Source organism: Apis florea, unplaced genomic scaffold, assembly GCF_048593485.1.
Source record: "Apis florea isolate Af1SG1 unplaced genomic scaffold, ASM4859348v1 contig_2293_pilon, whole genome shotgun sequence".
NCBI lineage: Eukaryota > Metazoa > Arthropoda > Insecta > Hymenoptera > Apidae > Apis > Apis florea.
The window spans coordinates 5191008-5212676 of NW_028256554.1; the positions used below are offsets into that span (position 1 = coordinate 5191008).

Consider the following 21669-nt stretch of genomic DNA (forward strand, 5'->3'; position numbering starts at 1 on the left):
CTTCACGAAGCTTCAATATTTCCCCAAGAAGTAGCTTGGAATGCTTAATTATTCGATAAATATATTTCACATATTTTTTAATGTCAACGATCAATCAATTTGGCGATATTTAACATTTAAATTGAATAAGATTGAACGTCAGTCAAACCAAGTATATCCAAGTCGCCCTGTTAAACGAGCCATTCGTAGCTGATAAATGTCTATCTTATCCTTTTATGGCATCCCGGCAATAACCGAGTTTATAGGTATCGTTTCACCGATACGAAGCAAATGACAAGCATAAATAAGAAAGGAGGAGGCGCGTTAGTAATTAGAATTTTCATAATTATAACGATAATATGCAGATTTTTTAAGGTGGAAAAGGACTACAAACGTCAAACGATCGTACGTTTTCATTTTAAAATTTCTCCGATTAATCCGATAATCGCATGATTTAATTGTGCTGCGAATCGAATTATACCTTTCATCATATGTCACGCGGAAACAACTATGAATAGTCGTTGATCGTGCGTGGTAGTTATATGTTCGGGTCAGCCGCAAAGCCCGGCTGTCGATCGGCTGCATCCGCAGATAATCTATAATCCTTCAATTGCTACCGCATTACAATAAATAGGAATATTCTACATATTCATATATTCCCCTCCCCCGCGTATCATCTCCCCCGGCCAGAAGTCAACTCGAATGTTGTACGCGGCAACGATTTTCTCGTTAATTTCTATTATCGAAATCGAATCAATCCTCAGAACTTTCATTCTACCGTAATCGTCTCACTTTTTAATCATCATTACTCATGCTCATTTACTATTAATTACTACTTTCTCGTACATATACTTCCCTCTACTCGTTTCATTCCACTTGCCATTTACTTACGTTCCACTTTATACTACTCGTCAACTTGGACGAATTCAAAGTAATAAATAGGTATTTATTCTAAAATAGTTTCTTCGCTTCCAGAGCTTCCAGATACTCGAATATTTACACCCTTATATAATATCATCGATTGCTAACCAATTGCAAGGGAGACACGAGAATCGGTGATTGCGGTGGATCGCATTCTTAACAGTGATCGACCATTAATTCCCGGTTGGGTGACGTCCATAACTCGGTCGGCCGCTTCAAAAATCAGGAAACACCCTGCACGTATACCCCTCGGCTCCCCCCTCCCCCCGGATATCACGAATCCCACCAGCGGCGTCGGCGCTCCCACTCCGTCCCGTCCAAGTCACACGCACACAACACCGATCTACGCCCACGCCGCGACGCGGTAGGCGTGGCCACCTTGTCATTTGTCTCCTCTACTTTTCCCGAGGCGTTAGGGGATCCCGGGGATGGCGGTCTCTGTTCCTACCTTGACGTATGTACTGCCGCTACACACCAGCCTCCCCCGTCGTCGGCCGCGCTCCTCTTCGTTTTCCGCGTCTCGTCTTCGCGCGGACCGACGGCAGCCCGCTTCTCCTCCTCCTCCTCACCCCCTCGCACTCAACTTCGAACCTCGTCGCGGAGACTTTCTCCCTTTTTCGACCGCCAAATCATCCGCTTTGTCATTCGCAGCGTTCATCTTTTCTTTCCACCCCGATCTTCCCAAAGAGGCGAATTCTCTCCTACCTTCGTCATCGATCCGCGAGCAACTCTCTCTTTCTCCCTTTCCCTGTTCACTCGCGATGACTCGTTGTTTTTTCGAGGATTTGGGGGATGTTTGATGAGATCGCGCCAGGGTTTATTCTTAGGCTGTTACTTACGCCGCGTTCGAGGATCGCTTCGAGGGTTAAACTTTAGAGGGTTGTTTTGCTGTGAGTCTGTGATCGCGTTAAATGTTCGACTATGTTGTTGTTTCGGGTCTTCTTAAAGTTTATTTTTATGCGTACAATAAGAGATTTCATTGAGATTCGTTTGTGAAATCATTGGAAAGTTTCGGTATACGTTATTATTAATAAAGAATACGAAATATTACGTTTAGATAGATATTTCTTGTTTTTGATTTGTCAAATTATTTCACCTATATACGAAATCGATTACGGTATCCTTGTTAAATGATTAATTAATTTATTGGAACAGATATAAATAATAATTAATTGATTAATTAATTTGATCAAAGGCTTAAGTTATTTTCACAACCGAATAGCACACGTCCTCGTCGAAATGATAAGACGAATATAAGATAAAATATCGTTTTGAAATGGCCGAATTGAACGATGTGTTTCATTCTTGGAAATTTTTTTTTTAATCTGATTAGACTCTAGACCATTGCAAACTTGAAGATTTTGATCATACGAAAGAATTTGAAAGATAATCATCGTTCAATCTGTGCGAAACTAAAGAAAGCTTCCAATTTTTTCTCCTCCCCCCCCCCCAAATTTATCAAATTTAGATACTTACTAACTAACGTCTCATCTAACTACAACGAAGAAGAAATGAATTAATGAAAAATAATTATAAATTCTCTTTTTAAGTAAAGATCCATAATCTTAAATCTTCTCTGAAAATTCTCCCATTCGTCCTCATTTCACGAACTCAATCCTAGGAATCGTTCGAACCGAATTCGTACCCGATACACGACACACCTCTTCGCTCGAAACACCCAGCACAGAGGCCGTCTAAGTCTATGAAGATAGATATTTGCTTCGACAGAGATAAGACGAGCGATAACTGCATACGCTCGACACGGATCAGACGGAAAAAGATTTTTCCACGTAACACATATATCCTCAACATCGCAGGGTAAGATGGCGAAGCGATCAAACATCTTCGATTAAAAAAAAAAAGAAAAATCAAAAAATTAAAATACATCCGCACGTTTGATTCGATTTCGCCAAAGAAAATCAAGAATGGAATGTCGGCGAAAGGATTAGGAAAGCGGCGCATGACAATCGTGAAGGCGACAAACGTCAACGGAAAGAAAGAAACGATAATCAGAAGATAGTATACGAGCCTCGTGGGGAAATAGGAAAAAGGAAGGACAAGGGTGCGTGGTGTGAGTGCATGCGGCGTGCGTGCGTGCGTGCTCGACCGAGGGAGAGAGCCAAGATCGGAGTGTGCACGTAGGAGGGGCGACGTGGACGCCGTTGGAGGGGCGTTGGTCGGCAAGTGGGGGTAGATGAAGAGAGGTGCGTCCACGATACCGAACATAGGCGAACCGGTGACTGTTTCGAGCACGACTCGTACGGGAAAGAGAGAAACAGGCGTGAGAGATCGCGGCAACGAGGGAACGGGACGGAGAGTGTCGAGCCATAGCGATAGGTAGGGGTAGAGCGAGGAGAGAGAGAGAGAGAGCGAGAAAGACGGCTAGGGCCGGCCAATCGAGGGGTGTCGGGGACGAGGTGACAGATACAGGCGTGAGAGATCGTGTAACGAGGCGAGAGAGAGAGAGAGAGAGAGAAATAAAGCGAGAATGACGATACGGTGGAAGCGAGAGGGGACGAAAACGAGGAGACGAAAGTGGGGGATAGGATAGGACGAGGAAGAAGGATGGCGGGTCCGAAGCGGTAGCCAAAGGGATGAAACGGGGCACGAAGACGGGAGAGATCGCGAGTAGTGCGAGGGAGACGGATATTTCGAGGGAGATAACGAAAGCGGAGTGGGAGAGCTGAAGAGAGAAGGAGTACGAGTTGGAGGGGAGTAAGAGCAAGCGAGCCAGGGCGAGGCGCAGTCAGACAGTCAGGCAAGCCGCCCGGCAAGCAAGGAAGGCAGACAGGCTAGCAGGCAGCCAGTGCACCAGCCAAGACCACTAGATCCGCTCGGCTTACCGACTTAGAGACTTAAGCCGGCAGGCAGTCCGAAAGGCTCAACCGGCTAAGCCTGGCGGACCCACCTACTACCGACGCGCGGCCACTACACGTTCCATCTACTACGAAAACCGGCTACACTACCGCGACCTGCAGCACCGCTCGCGCTTTCTTACGCTTCCTCTGTCTGTCCCTCTCTCTCTCTCTCTCTCTCACTCACTCGTTCACTCTCACTCATTCACTCACTCACTCTCTCTCTCTCTCTCTCGCACACACTCTCTATCCACGCTGTCTGTCTGTCGTTCCTTAACGCGTGGCCACGTTAAGGTGAGAAGAGCAGCGGGACTAACGGAGCGTAGCCGGCGCGCCACGTTTCCGCGGGGTTTCCGGTGTCTGCCGATCGTCCGTGATGTCACCGCGCTGTACTCGCGCCGAATTTTCGCCCTCGTGAACCACGCATTTCGCGCGAGCCACGTCCATGGAAATCCCCGGTGTTGCCTCTGGTGGCGCGTGAACGATCCCAAGTATATCCAGTGTATATCGGTATATATCGGTGTATAGGAAGGTTTCGGTGTCGCGGTTCTGCTGTGATGTCTGTCCATGCCTGGATATATATATACGTATACCTTGTGATCCAAGTTCGAAGACGAGGCTGGGAACAGTGCAGTGAAGGGATTCGATGTCAAGTGAGAGTCAGTTTCGAGTAAGAAGGATTTGGAAGCGTGTTGGAGAGGACTGTCTTTTTTTTTTGACGAGATTCTTTCCTTCGAAGAAGGAAGTCGAGAGATCGACAACTTCGAGGACAAGAGGATTTGTACGAGATGTGCGGTAGATCGTACGTACGCGGCGCGATTTGACGTGAACACCTGTCAAATCAAGGGAGTTTCGATCGCGCCATCGACCACAGTGCGATCCGTTTAACCCACTTTTACCCGATCTACTATCCAAATCTCCCACTATTATCACCTTATGATCCTTACGTAACGTACGTTTGTCGTTTGTCGTCGGTTATCTGATTAATCAGTCGGTTCTATCTCCGAGTGGCCGGACCACGTGCGACGTTGCTCTTCATCTTTACCATCGACGTGCGAGCATCGACTCATCTTGCCCGACCGATTCTATGGAAGAAGTATCGATCATCGTCCACCGTCGCTCGATACCATCATCGACGAACTTCTATTCTTTCCACGGAGTCGCAACGACCTAACGTTCCCAATCCGACGGCACGACGGGGCCAACTCGTTGTTCGATCACCCACTGAAAAACTTATCCAATCGACTACCAACCCATATGACGACTAACCTCGTCGGAACCGGGAATCGTCAAGTGCAATCATCCGTGCAATCCGTGTCGATCGGCGATAATCGAGAGATCCGCCACGTCCTCTGACGTTCGCCACGTCTCAAGAGAAAGGGAAGAGGAAGGAAGGAAGGAAGGAAGGAAGGAAGGATATCGCTGCCGACGGCCGTCGCCGCGAGAGAAGCGTTGCCAACATCGACACCCGTGGACAACGACACTCGTGGACAATTGGCTGGAGACGTTCGATGCGTTCCTGAGACGAGGATCGGGCAGAGACGAGGACCATCGATCGTCGGCGCGGTCTCGCGGCGAACGTCCTCGCGAGGGGGGCACGCAGGTTGATCTTGGCTCGCGTTGTACAGAACAGTCAACACGACGTTAACCTTCTACAGCATGGAAAGGGGCAGCGGGGGCGGGGGGAGCCTCGAGCTAGCCGGTGGCGGAGGAGGAGGCGGCGGGAACACGGATCTCTGCCTTCAGGACCTGGTCACGGGATCGACGGCCGGCCTGTCGGTCCAGCATCACCAGCACTCGGCAGCGGCCGCGTCCATGGCCGGCCTCCACGGCGACCACCTTCAAGGAACGATGCACCACCACGATCTTCACGGGAACTCGCACCACGACGCCTCCATGCTGCACAATTCGAACCATCAGTTGCACGAGCCGTTGGAGAAGCTGAAACGTGGTGAGTCGGTCACAATATCGAGGGGGGGGGGAGGAAGGAAGGGTTCTCCACCAAGGGTTTCGTTTCCTCTTCTCGCGAAATTTCCGATCTTTTCCAAGTTTTTTTTTTTTTTTTTTTTTTTCGTTGGAAACTGCAGGGAGAAACGAGGAAAATGCGCGTCACGTACGCCGTAGTCTTGGTTTAGGCTCGAGGAGGATGAAGGATTATTACCCAACTGGGTTTCCAGTTGTACTGGGATTACGAGGAAGGACGAGTTATCCCGAGTAATTTAGGCACGTTTCGTGATACGATATTTAATAAGCGAAACGGTTGTTATTTGACCGAATTATCTGTTTTTCTTTAGTTGTGTTTATAAATACAGGTATATACAGACGATAAGCGAAATTAATTAAGAGTGTATCGTGCGATTCGTGAAACTAGATAGATTTTTCGTTAAAAGCTTAATCGATACTCGTATTGTTTCACGAGTTTTATTGTTGTAAGAGTTCTGGTCACGATTCGTCAGAGTACTCGAATATTACTTATCGTTCCACTCGAGCGTCTCACAACTTGTACTGTCTTCTTTTCTAACAACGTACAACATCCATTTACAAATCGTGGAGAACTCGAAATCGAAAGATCGTTACCTTCGATAGCTTCGTATATTTCTCTTCTCTGTGCTAAGCGCTTCAAGCAACGGACGATAAGAAAAGTTATTATTGCAACGAAAGTTCAAAAATTCAAAACTTTCTTCCAGTTTCTCGGAGATAGAACGCATCTATCGAGAAATCGTATATCTCGTAAGCCACATTTTGAGCCAACTATATCGTAAAATCGAATAAATCAATGAAAGATATTCGAGAATCGGTGATCACGGATTAAATTTAAGTGCAGTGGCCGAGATACAGTATTTACGGTATTTACGTGACAAGTATAATTGTCGCCTTTCTTTTTTCTTGTCCCGATCAAGCGTACCGATACGACGGAAGAACATCGCTTTTTTTCCTTTCTTCCATCGACGGCCACCCAATATCGGCGATAATCGCTTGTACCGGGCTTGTCAATTCATGTGATTTGAGATAATACATCGATTACATCGTATTCCTACAAATATACACTTCTTGCTCCTAAATCATGCGTTGCGTCGTTCCTCTTATCTTTTCAGAAAATCTCGTATCGCTTGACGTAGCAAATTTGCACGTACGACACAAGATCAAAACACACCTACGAATCCTTTGTTCTTCCCTTCATTCTTCTCGTTGTTCCACGTTATTGCGGTAATTCTTTTTTATTTATTTATTTTTCTGTTCCTTTCCTTTTTTTTTTTTTTTTTTTTTTACAATCAAAAGAGACGACGTTTGTCACAGAGTTTGACGACGAGACGCGGACTCGATTTGATTTTTATCTACGCTTCGATATTTATTTTAGCGAACGATAAATTTCCAATTTATACACCGAACGACTCGTATAATCGGGCCGATTTTCGAAAACACGGGTCACCACTTAACTCGCGATACTCCTAGTAGCGGAGGCGTGGATACGGAGAGGCAAATATATTTGTGTGACATTTCGATGTTACAATTTCGATGAAAAAAATTTTTTTTTGGAGCGATAAAACAATATTGTACATTGATTTTTGTCAAGTGCCAACGGAGCGCAGATAAAATATTAGTACGAATAGCTTTGATAAGCTAACTGCGCCCATCGTGTTATTCCAACTTTGATATACACGACGGCATGACGAGTAAAATTTCGCGTTTAATGCAACAGGAGTATCCGAAATGGAAGCGAAATAAAACTGTCGAAATATACTTGTGCGGATATATAATAGTTATAATTTCAAGGTCATTCTTAATTATTTATACGCGTAGATAAACGTTTTTGTACGTGCACGTTGTACAGAGAGATAAGAAATTTTGAAGTACGATTACTCGGTGTCATTAACTTGGTGTTTAAAAGGGTATTACTCCTTCGACTTTGCTCATACAGAAAGAAAAAGTACAAGTTTTATTTATTCTATCTTCGAGATAGATCTCGTGTTCTTCGATTAATATTCCTCGAAAAAAGTGTAATTTAATATCTGCTTCAATAGCCAATCGAGTACAATACAAGAAAATTTATACTACTCTACTCCACTTTTTAACCTTGAAATTTTTCATTCTGAACATCGAAGATGATCATCTTCGTAGTTCTGATAATCGCATTCACTTCGATTTGAGAAAAAAAAAAAAAGAAAAAATAGCGAAAGAGATGTATCTTCATATTCCCCGATGCCAAAATTTCTCCTCGACTCCTCAGGGATACGACGTGGTATCAACTAAATTCACGTTTCGTATACCACGAGCTCGAAATTCCCTTCAACGAGGCTTATCTTCTCGAGGTTCTGGCGGTTCCAAAGGCGGAGAGCATGCGTGACGGCCTAATTTTTCATTGAAAAGCGAAACGCACAAGCGGGACGGGCGATGGTGTTTCGAGGCCGAGAAGATAAAGAAGAACGATCGCGTGAACAAACATCGAGGCACGGAATTCCGGCGCGTATCTCTTTCTATAAATTCCACTTCTCGCTGAGAGAGAGAGAGAGAGAGGAAAAGAAGAAAGGGGGGAGGGGGAGGGAGGGTATTTTTTACAAAAAAAAAAAAAAAAAAAGAAAGGAAGGAAGAAAGGAAAAGGAAATTGCAAGCAAGAAGGAAAGATCGAAGGTGTAGCGACGAGTCGAGGACGAAGACGATCTCTCAGTGGCGCCACCACCTGTTTTGTGATTCATTAACTCACCGGCTTATCGGGATAAGGCAGACTTATCCGGGGCTCGAACCCGACACTGCGGCTAAACCCGATCTTATTCCAATGGCATCCCACCTATCCCCGTTTCAGTTTCACTCCTGAACCTGGCAATTCCCACTTCCAGACCGCAGGTACTCCCCTCCTGTTCCATTCGTTTGCGAAATCGCCATCTTTTCCATCGTTCCGCGATCCTTCGATCCCTCCCATTGATTCGACGAGAATTCGATATTCGCAAGGTTGCTCGAGGATCCAGCCATTGGTCGATGGATCGAGGAGTATCGACGTTCATTCTTTAAGTTAATTCGTTAAGTGAAAATTGAGACGATTTGGTAAAAATTTCCTTCGATTTTGATTCGATCTGAAAATATATCCCTTCTTTCTTTTCTTTTTGAACGATAAAACCTTCAAAATCAAAATATTCTTTACCGTTTTATCCTTTACTCGAATCGTTTGGAAATGATCATCACTACCTGCTCGCTCCAAGATTAAAATCAAATTTGTATTTCATCAAAGCATTAATATCGCATTAAAATAATCGAAGAGAATAAGAAAAGTCAGATCATTGAACGCGCGACAAGCACGTTCATCATCCAGTTTTCAAAATCCAATTTCTTCATCGGGCGGAGGATGAATGGTGAATGAAATCACCCTTTCGATGAATCTGTTATCCCTTTCGGTCAATGCCAATATTTTGTCAACAGGCTGGCACACGGTCTGTGCACCGGATTTTCGATACCCTTCCCTTCGATAGTCATTAACTATCCCTTTATTATACGATCCTTCCTTTGGCAGATGCGCCAAAGTCAACCCTTGTTGCCTTCGTCTAATGGTGTTGACAAATTGCTCGGCTAGCCGCCTAGGTTTCCCTCGGGGATGGCCTCGGTAAAACTCTTCTGGCCGCAGCCTCATTGCCATTTAGACGTGCAATCTTTCAGATCACTGCGCCACCCGAATAAGATGTATCGCGGCCCACCCCTTCGATCCTTGCGCGTTGTGAGTGTGTAACGTGTGTGCTGAGTAATCGTGGGAAATATCTTTCTGGCTAAAACGGCTTTGCAAATAATAAATACTTTATTATTATCGAAATTGAGCGACATGGAAAAATGATTCGTTATCCTCGATATTATTCAAAAGATAGTTTTATTTTTATCTTGCGATTATACAGGATAAATTTTATTTATCGGTCGATTCATTTTCTGTCGAAAGGTTGAAAAGCATTTCTTACTACTTTGATTGCGACTCGATCCAAATGAAATTGTAACGGTAGATCGGTAGGTAATAGATAATATAAATAGTTTTATCAATGTTTATTGATATCGTTGATTTTTTTTATTGTATTTGTACATTTATCGAGCTATTTAGGTACGTTTAATTGGGTAAATTGAACGATGCTTGGAACCGATAATTTAAAACTTATCTTTTGCGCGTAATGGAGTTTTAAAAAATTTCTCGATAGAAAACCTGAATTCGTTTCAACGCCTAATTTCTTTCGTCTCGCAAAACACTTTCTCCCAATCAATTCCTTCCGAAAACGATTCCTTCTTTCCGCCACGATAAATCGTCAATTTTATGGACGACCATCTCACGGAGACCTGGGACATTATAGACTCGCCAGAGACAGTTAAGTCGGTCGATGAGCCGAGCTATCAAACCGATTTTCTGCCTCGATTTTCTCGATCACCGAGGCAATCGTGGCGCTCTTCTAAGCGCGACAGGAACCAAGCCCGTGGGATCAACATAGAAATGAACTGATTTCCTTCCCATTATCTCAGCTGGCGTGGAGAGGACGCCTCCACCTCGGAAACAAGATTCGTGTACTCGGTAAGGGTTTCGATTGAGGCGAGGCGAGGCATGTGGGGAGGAAATTTCTGTGCGTGCCGATGTGTGAGAATCCGAAACCATGAGAAACCGTCGCAAAACTTGCGGTCTTTGAGAGGGTGTAATCCTAGAAGTGGTTCAAAATATAGCAGGTCTTTCTACGAAGTTAATTCTAGCCTTCGTTCGAAGTACGAATAGAGGGGACCTCGGTTTTGTTTTCTTTTGTTAAAGAGCTTTGAAGGGGCTGTCAATTTAAATAATTACGGGGCGTGGAAAGTTTGGAATTGTCTACATTCGACGAGAACAAGCAAATCACGGCAAACGAGGGTGCGTTGTTTAAAAATTGTTTGAAAATAATTTCAGCAAACGAATTATTTCAATTTAATTTTTTTTTTTCTATTTTTTGGTTAGGAAAATAAGTGTGTAAGTAAGAGTGAGGGGATTGCAATTAATTTTCGTGATAACCGGGATTTTGTTCGGTAGCGCCATACCGTCTGAGAGATATTTCAAAGACATTCTATCCGCAGACTTTTCCGAAACGCTTGTGACACGCGTGTTACAAACTCGAAAGACACACCGCTCCTCTCAGATTACTTATCGGTTCCATGTGCTCTCGCCTTGTGTCAAGTTGAAACTAAACAAATTGCTTGACAAGCGTTACCGATCTCTCCACGTGTCCATTCTCGGGACAAACAAACGTGCCATTTTCTTTCACGCTTGTGCACCTATATTTTAATGATTCTTTTCAACCAATTATCTCATAAATAATTAGTAATATCTATAAAAAATCAATCTCTCGATCATCCAAAACATCTTTTCGAATCCTCTTTCCAATACTACGTTTCTAACAAATTTTCTCGTTCAACAAACGAAGTTCCACACTTTGAACATTTCATATCGTATTTTTCACGCCGATGAATTTTACACTCCCTCAAAAATCTTTCGAAGGAAAATCGCGGTTTCCAAAAATACTCATCGATCGATGAGCTGAGCGTTTCCGAATATTTATAAACGTGGGACAGGATTTTAACGCCTGTACGAGATATTCAACTCCCCCCTTCCTCGGTCGTTGTCCCAATGACGCGGCCGGCGTGCTTGACTAATAAACGACTTCCTAAGGAAGCCAAGGATTACGAGATTAGGAAGAAGTAGGGAGAAGGGGAAGGCTGCGCGACTTTCTCTCCCGGAGGTGGTGGAGAGGAGTGTGGCACACTGTGGCACACAGGTGCTTCGTACACGTTTTTCCTTCGTTTTCCGAGGGGTGACTGGTTCGGGTGATTATCGGCCGTGGTGCGCGACCGTTACTCGTATCGTCGTTTCTAAAATCGCAGCCGCACATCTTGCTACGTGACACACTTTGGTTTTTCCTTTTTCGACCGTGGCAGGGACAGGAAATACGCGCGGTCAGCTCGTTATGCGGGTTGTGTGTTGTGTTTCGGGGTGGGAACGAGAATTTCTTTTCCTTTTTTTTCAACAGAGAGAGAAAGGGATATTTTAACTTGTTACTTGAACTGTGATAGATTATCGTAACAATTAGGTAGGTTTACGCAAATTTGAATTGAGTAAAGATCCGTTTTATTCTTTAAGTATTATAATATTTAATTAGATACTTTGTTTTCGATATTTCATGTTATACTCATGTATATGATGTAAATTATTGGATTGAATATCTGCAATTATTTTTTTCCTAGAGATATTTTAATTTGCTCGTGTTTGATTCGTAATAATTAGATGTTCATGCAAATTTGAATTGAATTGAAAGATCCGTTTCATTCTTTAAATATTATAATGATTAATTAATTAGGTACTTTGTTTTGGATATTTTACGTCTTCATGCATATGATGTAAATCATTGGATGAATATTTACGATTATTTTTTTTTTTCTAGAGATATTTTAACTTGCTCGTGTTAAATACGTTTCCAATTAGATGTTTATGCAGATTTAAATAGAAACGAAGTTGAATAAAGATCCGTTTCATTCTTTAAATATTTAAATATTTTGTGTAAATTGTTGAACATGTCAGATAATGATAAAGGAATAAAAATCAAATTATTTCGATTATTTTAAGATGTTAAAATTTCTTTTTTTTTTTTTGTTAGTAAATGAACGAGGTATAAAATTTTAGGTTTAAAGAAATTTATCCTCATCGTGTTTGCGTTATAGAATTTCGCGTGAATGATTAATTTCGTGTGACTTCCGAAGGAAGCCACAGCTGCGCGATACGGATATTTTAGCGACCCTTGTAACCCTCTTCACCGCTGAGTTACACGACCGACACGCTCCACTAAACACCCACAATTTTTACACCGCGTGCCATTTTATTTATGTCCGCGCATTACCCTCTCATTGGCCGATTATCGACCAACATTCACGAAGCGTGAAACACTTCGTACACAGCATCTACAATTTTTGCCGCGTGCCATTAATCATAATCATGGAACGATGTGAAATTAGCACATGCAAATGCGGACCACGAGACGAGGAAATTTATTTGGAAATTTATTAACCTTTTTTAAACTGAAAACAGACGAAAAGAAAAAAATTTCCTTTCCAAATCAAAGCAATAGGTACAATTTTATATTTATACGTTATGGATAAATAAAAATGTAATAAATTACGAATTAATTTCCAAATTTATTATATATCAAAATATTACGAATCGAAAAAAAAAAAAAGGGATCCAATTTTCGTTTTCCGTTCAACGTTGGAAAAATCCTTGTGAATACATTTTAACTCTTTAGCTATTAAAACCATTAGAATGAATGTGTTAGGAAAGAAAATATTACTGTAATAGTAAATCAACAAGCGGCAAATGTCAGTCCTCGCCAAATATCACTTGATCGATGCCGCGGATATTGGTACAAGCTTTATTGCAGCGCGAGTAAAATTTCCGGGTAATGAAAGCGGGGCTGGAATAACTCTCCATCGATAATTTTATATCGGAGATTACGATGCACCGTCGGAGATTATAATCCCCGGATTTTATAACTTTCATGGACCACGCTCATCGGGATCGGCGTTGCGAAATTGAAAAAAGGAAAATTATTTTTGACACATATTTTAAGCGGTTAATTCGTGTGAACGAATCTTTCTTCTTTTTTCTTTTATTTTATTTTTTTTTTTTTTTGAGAAAGAAGGGAAAATAAATCGATGGTATTATTAACAAACGGGCGATAATACTCTTCTTTACATAAAATCAATGATTAAAGGGAAGATTAATCCACGTTTCTTTTAATGAAAAATACTTAACACGCTTTTCAAACTTTTACACCTACACCTACTTGTTAATTATTAATAATATTCCTAAAAATATTTCTTCATTGCGATAAACACGAGCCCACCCGCTCTAAATGAATCTCACTATTCTCAATATTCTAAAAAAAAAAAAAAAGAAGAAAAATATTAACGAAACGTAATAAGAAGCGCAATAAGGAGACGGTATATAAGAAAGGCTGACTTCTCCGGATTCTTTTCGATCCCCGTGTGTAAAATCGATGGGGTTTATTCGAGTCGGGAGCTCGACGTCGTCTTCTTGGTGGACGTCGGCGTCGACGGTCGCATGCACAGTCGCCCCGTAAAATCCGTGCGGATTAGCGATCCACTAATATATCCCGCGGGCGTAAAAACGCGACGAAGCAGCCGAGATATTCGTTTCCCTCGCCGTTCGTCCTCGCCGCGCGCCCGTTTTCAGCCTGCGAGCCGGTTTGTCTCTTTGGCATAAAATAAGCCCCCGAACCAAGCGGGGAAAAGTAATAAATTTGTGAGTTACAACCTGTCCTCTGCTTACCAACGTTCCTCCCCCTCCTCTCTCTCTCTCTCTCTCTCTCTCTCTCGCATTTTTCTTTTTTTATCTTGACGATTCTTTCTTCGCGCGAGAACAGTCGCGGAGAAAAGTTTTTCCGTCCATCGTCTCGTGGCTTTTCGAAGGGAAAAGAAAAATTTGAAGGGTGGACGAAGGGAAGAATTATGAAAATTGTGATCGAAGGATCGCGAGGTTATTAGAAGAATGAGAAGAATTGAAAGAAGAAGCGGATAGGGGAAGAATTTTGCTTTGGAAGAATTGAAGGAATGGAGGAGAATTCGTTGTTCCCAGAATTTCCTAGAATTCGCGGGATCAGTGTATGATGTTCTTGGTAAACGGCGTGAACGAAGTATCGAACGAGCCACTGACCAACATGGACGTCGAATGTTTGACAGGAAAGGGTAGGGTAGTTTTTGGCCGCATTCCCTTCCAGATCTTCCGCTTTCACGTCTCGTGTAACGTCTCTGCCACGAAGCGAGGAACGGTAGAACCGTCAAACGATACGACACGTTAAGCCTCCAAGAACTCTGCAGGAGATCTCGTGGGAAACTATATATTGGAGAATATATCGAACGAAATAAGTAGGAAGGAATCGTAATAGGTCTTTGTCTTCGAACGTCATAACGTTCTACGTGAATCGAATCGAGCTTGTTATTAGAAAAATTTATTTTCTTTCTTTTTTTTCATTTTTATTAGCTGATAAGTTAGAGGAATATCGTATCGTTTTCTTGCACTTGTTATTTTTGGTTAATGCGTTTTATTATAGATGGAGGATATTTTTAAAATATTTATAAAGTAGTCGAAACTCGATTTTATTACAGTAAAGCAAATTTTTATCATCAACTCGTTTTTGTATATACGTTCCTCGTTACAATTTTTGTCGACAAAAAATTTCCTTCGAAACGATACCAGAAAGAAGTTGCACAAAGAAGAGCCTCGAAGAGCACGGAATAGATCACGGTGGCGCGTCGTTAAGATATTGAAACGTGAAAAATGGAGCCCTATAAATTTCGCTCGGTCGAGTAGGTCGCTTAAATAGCGTGTGTCGGATCAGGGTGTAGATTATAAGATTAACTCTAATCTTGAAATAATATACAAACTTCGGAACGAGGAAGTTGGAAACGGTGTATCAAACGGTTTAATCAAAACACACGGAGAAGAGATACATTTTTAGCGGGAAACCGAATCGTTGTCCGTCAATTTCGAAATTTTTCCCTTGTTACCCGATATGCACAGGATTATTCTCTATATATTTACGATCTTTCCACGAAGAGCGAAGAATAGAAGACACGGGCGCGATTGGTAATTGTGCGACAGACAAGGCTTCGCGCGCTGTCTTTGCGTCCGTGGCCTGTATTTATTTATTTTAAGAACCGAAATCTCTCGAATCGAGAAGAAGAAGAAGAAGAAGAAGAAGTAGAAGAAGAACTTACGAAAACGAAAATAATAAATATCGAGATTTTTTTGGTCTCAATTTATATTTCCACCGTATTTTATCGCTTTATTTTCCTCAATGGATCTAACAATAGGAACAATAGAAATCTTGGAATCTTTAAAATAAACGATCCACGATAGAAATAAAGATTCGTTTCGTTTGTATGACGGGAAAACAAAAAAAAAAAAGAGCAGAGCGATTGAATTAATTATTATATTATTTCTGAAATTCGCTACGAAACTAAGTTAATCGCTTTTTCTTTCGAAAAAGCATCGTTCAACATTCCGCAACGTCGGTCATCGTCACGATCGTGATCCCTTCGTCGTTTATTTACAACGTGTTACATCGTTCGCATTCTTGCGTTACGTGGATCCGTGATAAGTATCACCCAGAGTCCATGTTTCTTCCAGCACTCAGATGCTGTTTGCCGAGGAGGCATCACCGATAACGCGACACCGCCGCTCTTTCCCCGGGGACTGGCCTTGGCAAACAAACCTTCCTCCCTCCTCCTCCTCCTCCCCTCGACCAGGGTTGGCAAACTTATGGCCATTCGTGGCCATTCCTTACGCGTGTTCCTCGGCGTGATCAAATACGTACGTAACCGATCTGTTTGACGAGTCGTTAGATTAGAAAACTATTTCGCGCGATTTATTCGCGAGAGCTTTAACCATAGCGAATTCTGGATGGAATAGTTGCAATTGAAAAAGGAAGAGGAAAGGAAGCAGGAGAAAGGAAAGGGAAGCGATAAGTGTTATCGAGCATTGAATCGATTAACTCGGCGTAAATATTGCGCGTCGCGTATATATATGTAATAATATCGGAAGAATTATATTGTAATGGAGGCAACGATGAGTCAATCGATCTGTCTGGAAGAATCCGGCCGTGTTTTGTTTCCTTTCTTATCGATCGATGAGATAAGTGAACAATTTCACGATCTGTTTCTGTTTAACGCGGAAAATTACATCACGCATTCTGGAAAAGATTTCTCTTCCTCGACGACACGTTCGAAAGATAAGTGGAAGCTATTGTAGTGTCCAACTTGCGAATGGGGGGAGGGGGAAGAAAGTGGTGGTAAAATGGAATAAAATCCCGCAGAAAAATCTCGATATTACGAGCGATACGATCTTGCTCGACGGTTTATCGTATAGAAACGCGCGTTTCATTGAAACGATTCGATGAATTGCAACCAAGCATCGTAAACAGGAAAAAGAGAAACGTTGCACTTCAGTTTTATCTCGCGCAGCCACTTCATCGTTTTATAATTAAACATATTTCACGGCGAGAATAATTCTTAATGTCATCGATACGTACGTCCCTCTACGAATTTCAACGAATGATATTCCCCTTTGTCCGAATAATAACGCTCGTTGATCCTCGAATCGTCGTTGAAGATTATTTTTCAACCGTGCCACTGAATACTATGTTACTGTAAATTACAATGTTTGAACACCATCGATACTCCCTTCTTTCGACCCCCCGAATAATATCCATTCGAGGCAGACGTCTCGTCCCAAAAACTGCCAACAAACGTGTTGCTTAGCTCGTAACACACGGTTGGCTGGATATCCTGGAAGAGTGACACGCGCATCCTCGTGGTTCGTGCCACTAAATCACCGCCGAGTTACGCGCCGACTAATTGTGAACCGCCTCCCTTCTCCTTTGCCGCCCCCGTGGAAACCAAATATAACTAAACGGAGCGAAACTAAACGGCCTGCCCGATTAACTTCTTCTTCCCCCGACATCTCTCTCTCCTATTCTCGACCGCCACCTCCCTCCTTTTCCTCCCTTCTTCCTCTCTTTTCCCTCGTTCTTTCGCCCTTCATCGCGCCATGCATCGCGGATAAATAACGAGCAAAGAACGTCGCTGTTAATTATGCGACGGCGGAATTGGAAGAAAGTCGTTGTGCGCGCTTTTGCACGCGCTCTTTATTCTCCTCAAGACGAATTACGATAATCCTGTTCCCGTTCCCATCGGGCGGAAAAATTGGGATAAATTGTTCCTGCTCAGGACAAATTATTCCTTTGTGTAGTGAGTCTTACGTTTCCACCGGGATTGCATCAAAACTAATCGAATTTCACTTACCAACTCCCCTAAATAACCAAAAGTCTTAAAAAGTCTTATCCGTTAAATTAATTTAGATCGAAATATACAAAATATTTCTCGAAATAAATAAATCTCGAAGAGAAATATTTCGCGCGTTTTCATTTATTATTTTATTCGAAACGAGAGAACTCGAATCGAATCGGATTGGAAAGATATTCGATCGAAGACCCTTGACCCTAAACTCTCGTCTTCGTTCCTCCCCGCGAAGAGGAAGAGACCTAGTTTTTTGCCCCGCCAGAACAACAAGAAGAAGAAGAAGAAGAAGAAGAAGAAGAAGGAGGAGGAGGAGGAGGAGGAGGGGAGGGGAGTGGGGAGGGAGGGAGGGAGGGAAGGCGGAAACGGCCCCGCGGGATCCCGGATTAGTAACGAAATAAGTTAGTAAATAGCGGAGCTTACGGAGAGCTTAGACGATGTTGCAAGAGGGTGTGATGCGTTTTGCAGTATGGGCACAGGGCGACTTCCGGGACGAGGTGACCGGGGGTTTGGCAAGGCTCGATTTGACGGGTCACGGAGCTCACACTCCCGGTGGAAGCAACCCCAGCACACCGGGCGCGACACCCACGACACCCTCCGGTGGATTTTCTACCGCACAACCTAGGTCCCGCACGAACACGACACACAGGCCGGATATCCGAAAAGGTACGCCTCGCCAATTTACCGCCAACTTTTCTCCAACCCTCCTTCCTTCCCTGCGAAAATGAATTTCCACTTTATTTTTCATTTTTCTTTCTTTCTCTCTTTCTTTTTCTTCTCTCGTCCATTATTGCGCTTCTCTTCTGATGACGTTCTGCGGAAATGTTATACATCGTGTTCGCGTTGCTTCGAGCGGATTGATTATAATTCGATTGAAATTAGAGATCGGTTGGATTGATCGTGGTATATTGGTTAATAAGTTGGACCCTATGAGTTGGACAGATGTTGCTTCGTTGGTATGGATGGTAATTTTTCGAAACGGTATGGCGAGAGTTATGGAAAATTACGGAAAAATTGCTGTAAAACGTATCTTCAATGATGGTACGTACGTAATCTTCGAAGGATTATTCAAAATGTTAAAGAAACGCACTTTACCTAAATTCAATCTCCATCATAATTCCAATCGATTAACTCGCAATACGTTCGTTTCAACGTAATATTCTCAATCCAGCAAAATTTAATAGTTGAAAGTTTCAATAATTTGTTGTTCAAGGGATAATAATAATCGCGAATAATGCCAAACATATTTTAAATAAATAATTGCTTAACCGTTATTCGAAATTTTTAATGCCCAATTCTATATCGATCTTTCAACGTGTTCATCTTTACGCGGTGGCGGAAAAAGATTCGCGCATCGATCAAGTAGGATACGATTCGAGGGAGGGGGTTCACGATCTCGGTGAAATCAAACTGATAACGGAGAGGAGTGCCGTTGTCGGATGCAACGCGAGAAAGGCGAGGAAAATGCTTGCCGCCGTTTGTTTGCAGGTTTGTTCGGCACTTAGCCGGCACTCTAGCAGCCGCCCCAAATCCCCGCAAATTGAAATATCTCCGAGAGAGTCTTACAGGCCTGGTTAACAACAAACCCCGGGGACGGATCTCGCTTCACTCGTTTGTAATCCCGAGACGAGGGCGAGGCCTCTCGTTGCCTCCTTCACGCGAGTCCAGCACGTTCCTCTCGTTCTTCTCTCCCAAAGATGTTTGAATTTCAACCTCTTTGACGAATAATCTCTCTCTCTCTCTCTTTCTTTCTTTCTTTTGCTAGCTAAAAGTAAATTTGTAGAATTTACGATCGATACGTTACGATCGATATCGAATTTTCTTTTTATAAAATATCGAATTGCGAAAATAATTACATCGAGAAGACAAAGAGCGATAGGATGAATCTGCGCAGAATGGAATATATGTAGTTACCGCAACACACACAACGACACAATTTATTTTCATCCAAGCTGGACGAACATATAATTAACGTTAACAATCTAAGATATAATACGACGCTTCGTTTAATTTCGTTGCCAATGGATTGAATAAAGCTTCGTTGCTGAATTGAAAGAAAATTTGAAAACAAGGTGAACTTAAATTCAATCGTGCACAATTACATCGTGTTAAAGCAATTAACGATCGAAACTAACCGATAACAGCCTCCTGCGCAACGCAACGTTTTATCTTCGATACTAGAAATATCCGTTTCCACATGAATAGTAAAATACACGGCATTACAAGCCGTGGGTGGATTAAGATTATACTGAATAAATTGAAACAGTGGCGATAAAGTGGTCGAAACGTTTCTTCGATGACGGAACTCGGTCGGTATCGGTATCGACCGATATTATGTCGAGTTGCTGCCTCTGTAAATAGAAGAACGGCCGTCTTAGTTAGAAGATAGTTAGCGGCATCATCACACGCACTGATAGCGGTGCTCTTTGAAAAAGGTGGTAATCGATCACACGGCTGTCAATACGAGTAAGGGAAGCTGGCGATTTGCTGCTGCGGAGTCAGGGGTGAAATACCCTCACCTGTCACTGCCCACGATCAAATGACGAACACATACGCGTTATTCTCGTATGCGGCAGAGATTACCGATCGAGCGTTATAATCGATCGGTACGATCGTTATGCTCGCTACTTCGTCGTCGAAGGCCTTACGTGCGTGTTGCGTTCATCGTGTGCTTCGAGAGAAGATATCTCTTTCTTTTTTCTTTTTTTTTCTTTTTATTTTAATTTGCAAGAGATTCAAAAAATATTGCAATCAAGATTTATCTATTCGCGAGAAACGAGAATGGTTAATATAATAAACAAGTCGTTGAAACATTTTTATTCTCGTATCGTGCTTCGATTACTTTGGGAAGTTTTTAAACGATAGAGAGGTAAAGTTAGAATAAATTCGAAGCAAATCACTCGTATCACGAATTTTTCACGCGATCATTTTCCTCGTTTCCACGAAATATATGGAAGATGAAATTTATAAATCGTAAAGAATCGAATAGAGTAGAATTTTCTTCTAGAATAAGTGTCACCATTTTCTAGGGAATGTGATATCTTAACACGTTTCAGATGTTGCGACACCGACAGAGGTGAAACACGAATTGGGAGCCGGTGGAGGGGTTGTCTCCCCTGACGGTGTGGTTGGGGTAAATAGCGCGGACGATAAGGATGGAAAGAAGAACAAACGCCAGAGGCGGCAGAGGACGCATTTCACGTCCCAACAACTTCAAGAGCTCGAGGCTTTGTTCATGAGGAATCGGTATCCAGATATGTCGACCAGGGAAGAAATAGGTCTGTTCACCAAACTTCCAGAACCTCGTGTCAGGGTGAGTGATAATCGATATATTAATTCTATACATAATTTTCTTCCTCTGTCTCTTATAAACGATTTTTAATAATAATTTATTAACTTCATCCATATTTATTGTGATTTCTTAAATGAGGATGAACGAGGATGAAACGACATTTTTTATTTAGACGAAAATAAATTTTTATTTGTTACGTTCATGAGATTTGTAAGTTTGTAGGTATAAATAATTTAGATGAGTGACATTTTGGCTGAAGAAACGAATTTTCATTTTAACTTTTCGACTATATATATATATACTCTAGAATACTTGGAAAAATAAATTTTATCTATCGCGAGCGAAGAATTAATCTTAAATCATTGCGAAACTCGGTGCAATTTGACAATGAATGATTATTACTCTACCTATAAAAATTAAACGAAAATTTAAATTAGGAAATCGACGAAAAAATCCGATTAATTATTTTCGATACAATTCGTATCGTGTAGATAATCGGCGATTTTTTTGTAAATTTTTTTGTTATTTTCAAAAAGCGAAGCACCGTTATCAGCCTTACTTTTTTTCTTCTTCGCCCGTTATCGACAGACGTCTATTGTCTAATTTCGGATAAACAATCTCGAGGAGGCAAAAATTAATCGATCTCGATGCATTGTTTTTCCTGTGTTGTGAAAGTAGCCTTGGACGCGTGAAGATCTATGCCAGAACTCGAACACGAATCAACGGTGACTTGGAATCGAGTTGATCAAAGTAGCAGTAGAAAGTTACAATGGAAGC

The 21669-nt window shown here is 42.2% G+C and overlaps 1 protein-coding gene across 2 annotated transcripts in view; it reads left to right on the forward strand.

Annotated features, from left to right (window-relative positions):
- The first annotated feature begins 4332 nt into the window (after positions 1 to 4332).
- Ptx1 (pituitary homeobox homolog Ptx1) overlaps positions 4333 to 21669 on the forward strand; it is a 31121-nt gene continuing 13784 nt past the window's right edge. Inside the window, exons 1-3 of one of the 2 annotated variants that reach the window (XM_012487977.3) lie at positions 4333 to 5706; positions 18069 to 18266; positions 20657 to 20913. In XM_012487977.3, the coding sequence (XP_012343431.1) occupies positions 5415 to 5706; positions 18069 to 18266; positions 20657 to 20913 (747 nt within the window). In that variant the 5' untranslated portion in view covers positions 4333 to 5414. The remainder of the gene's footprint in view (positions 5707 to 18068; positions 18267 to 20656; positions 20914 to 21669) is intronic. The other variant, XM_012487978.3, reaches the window with a different exon arrangement.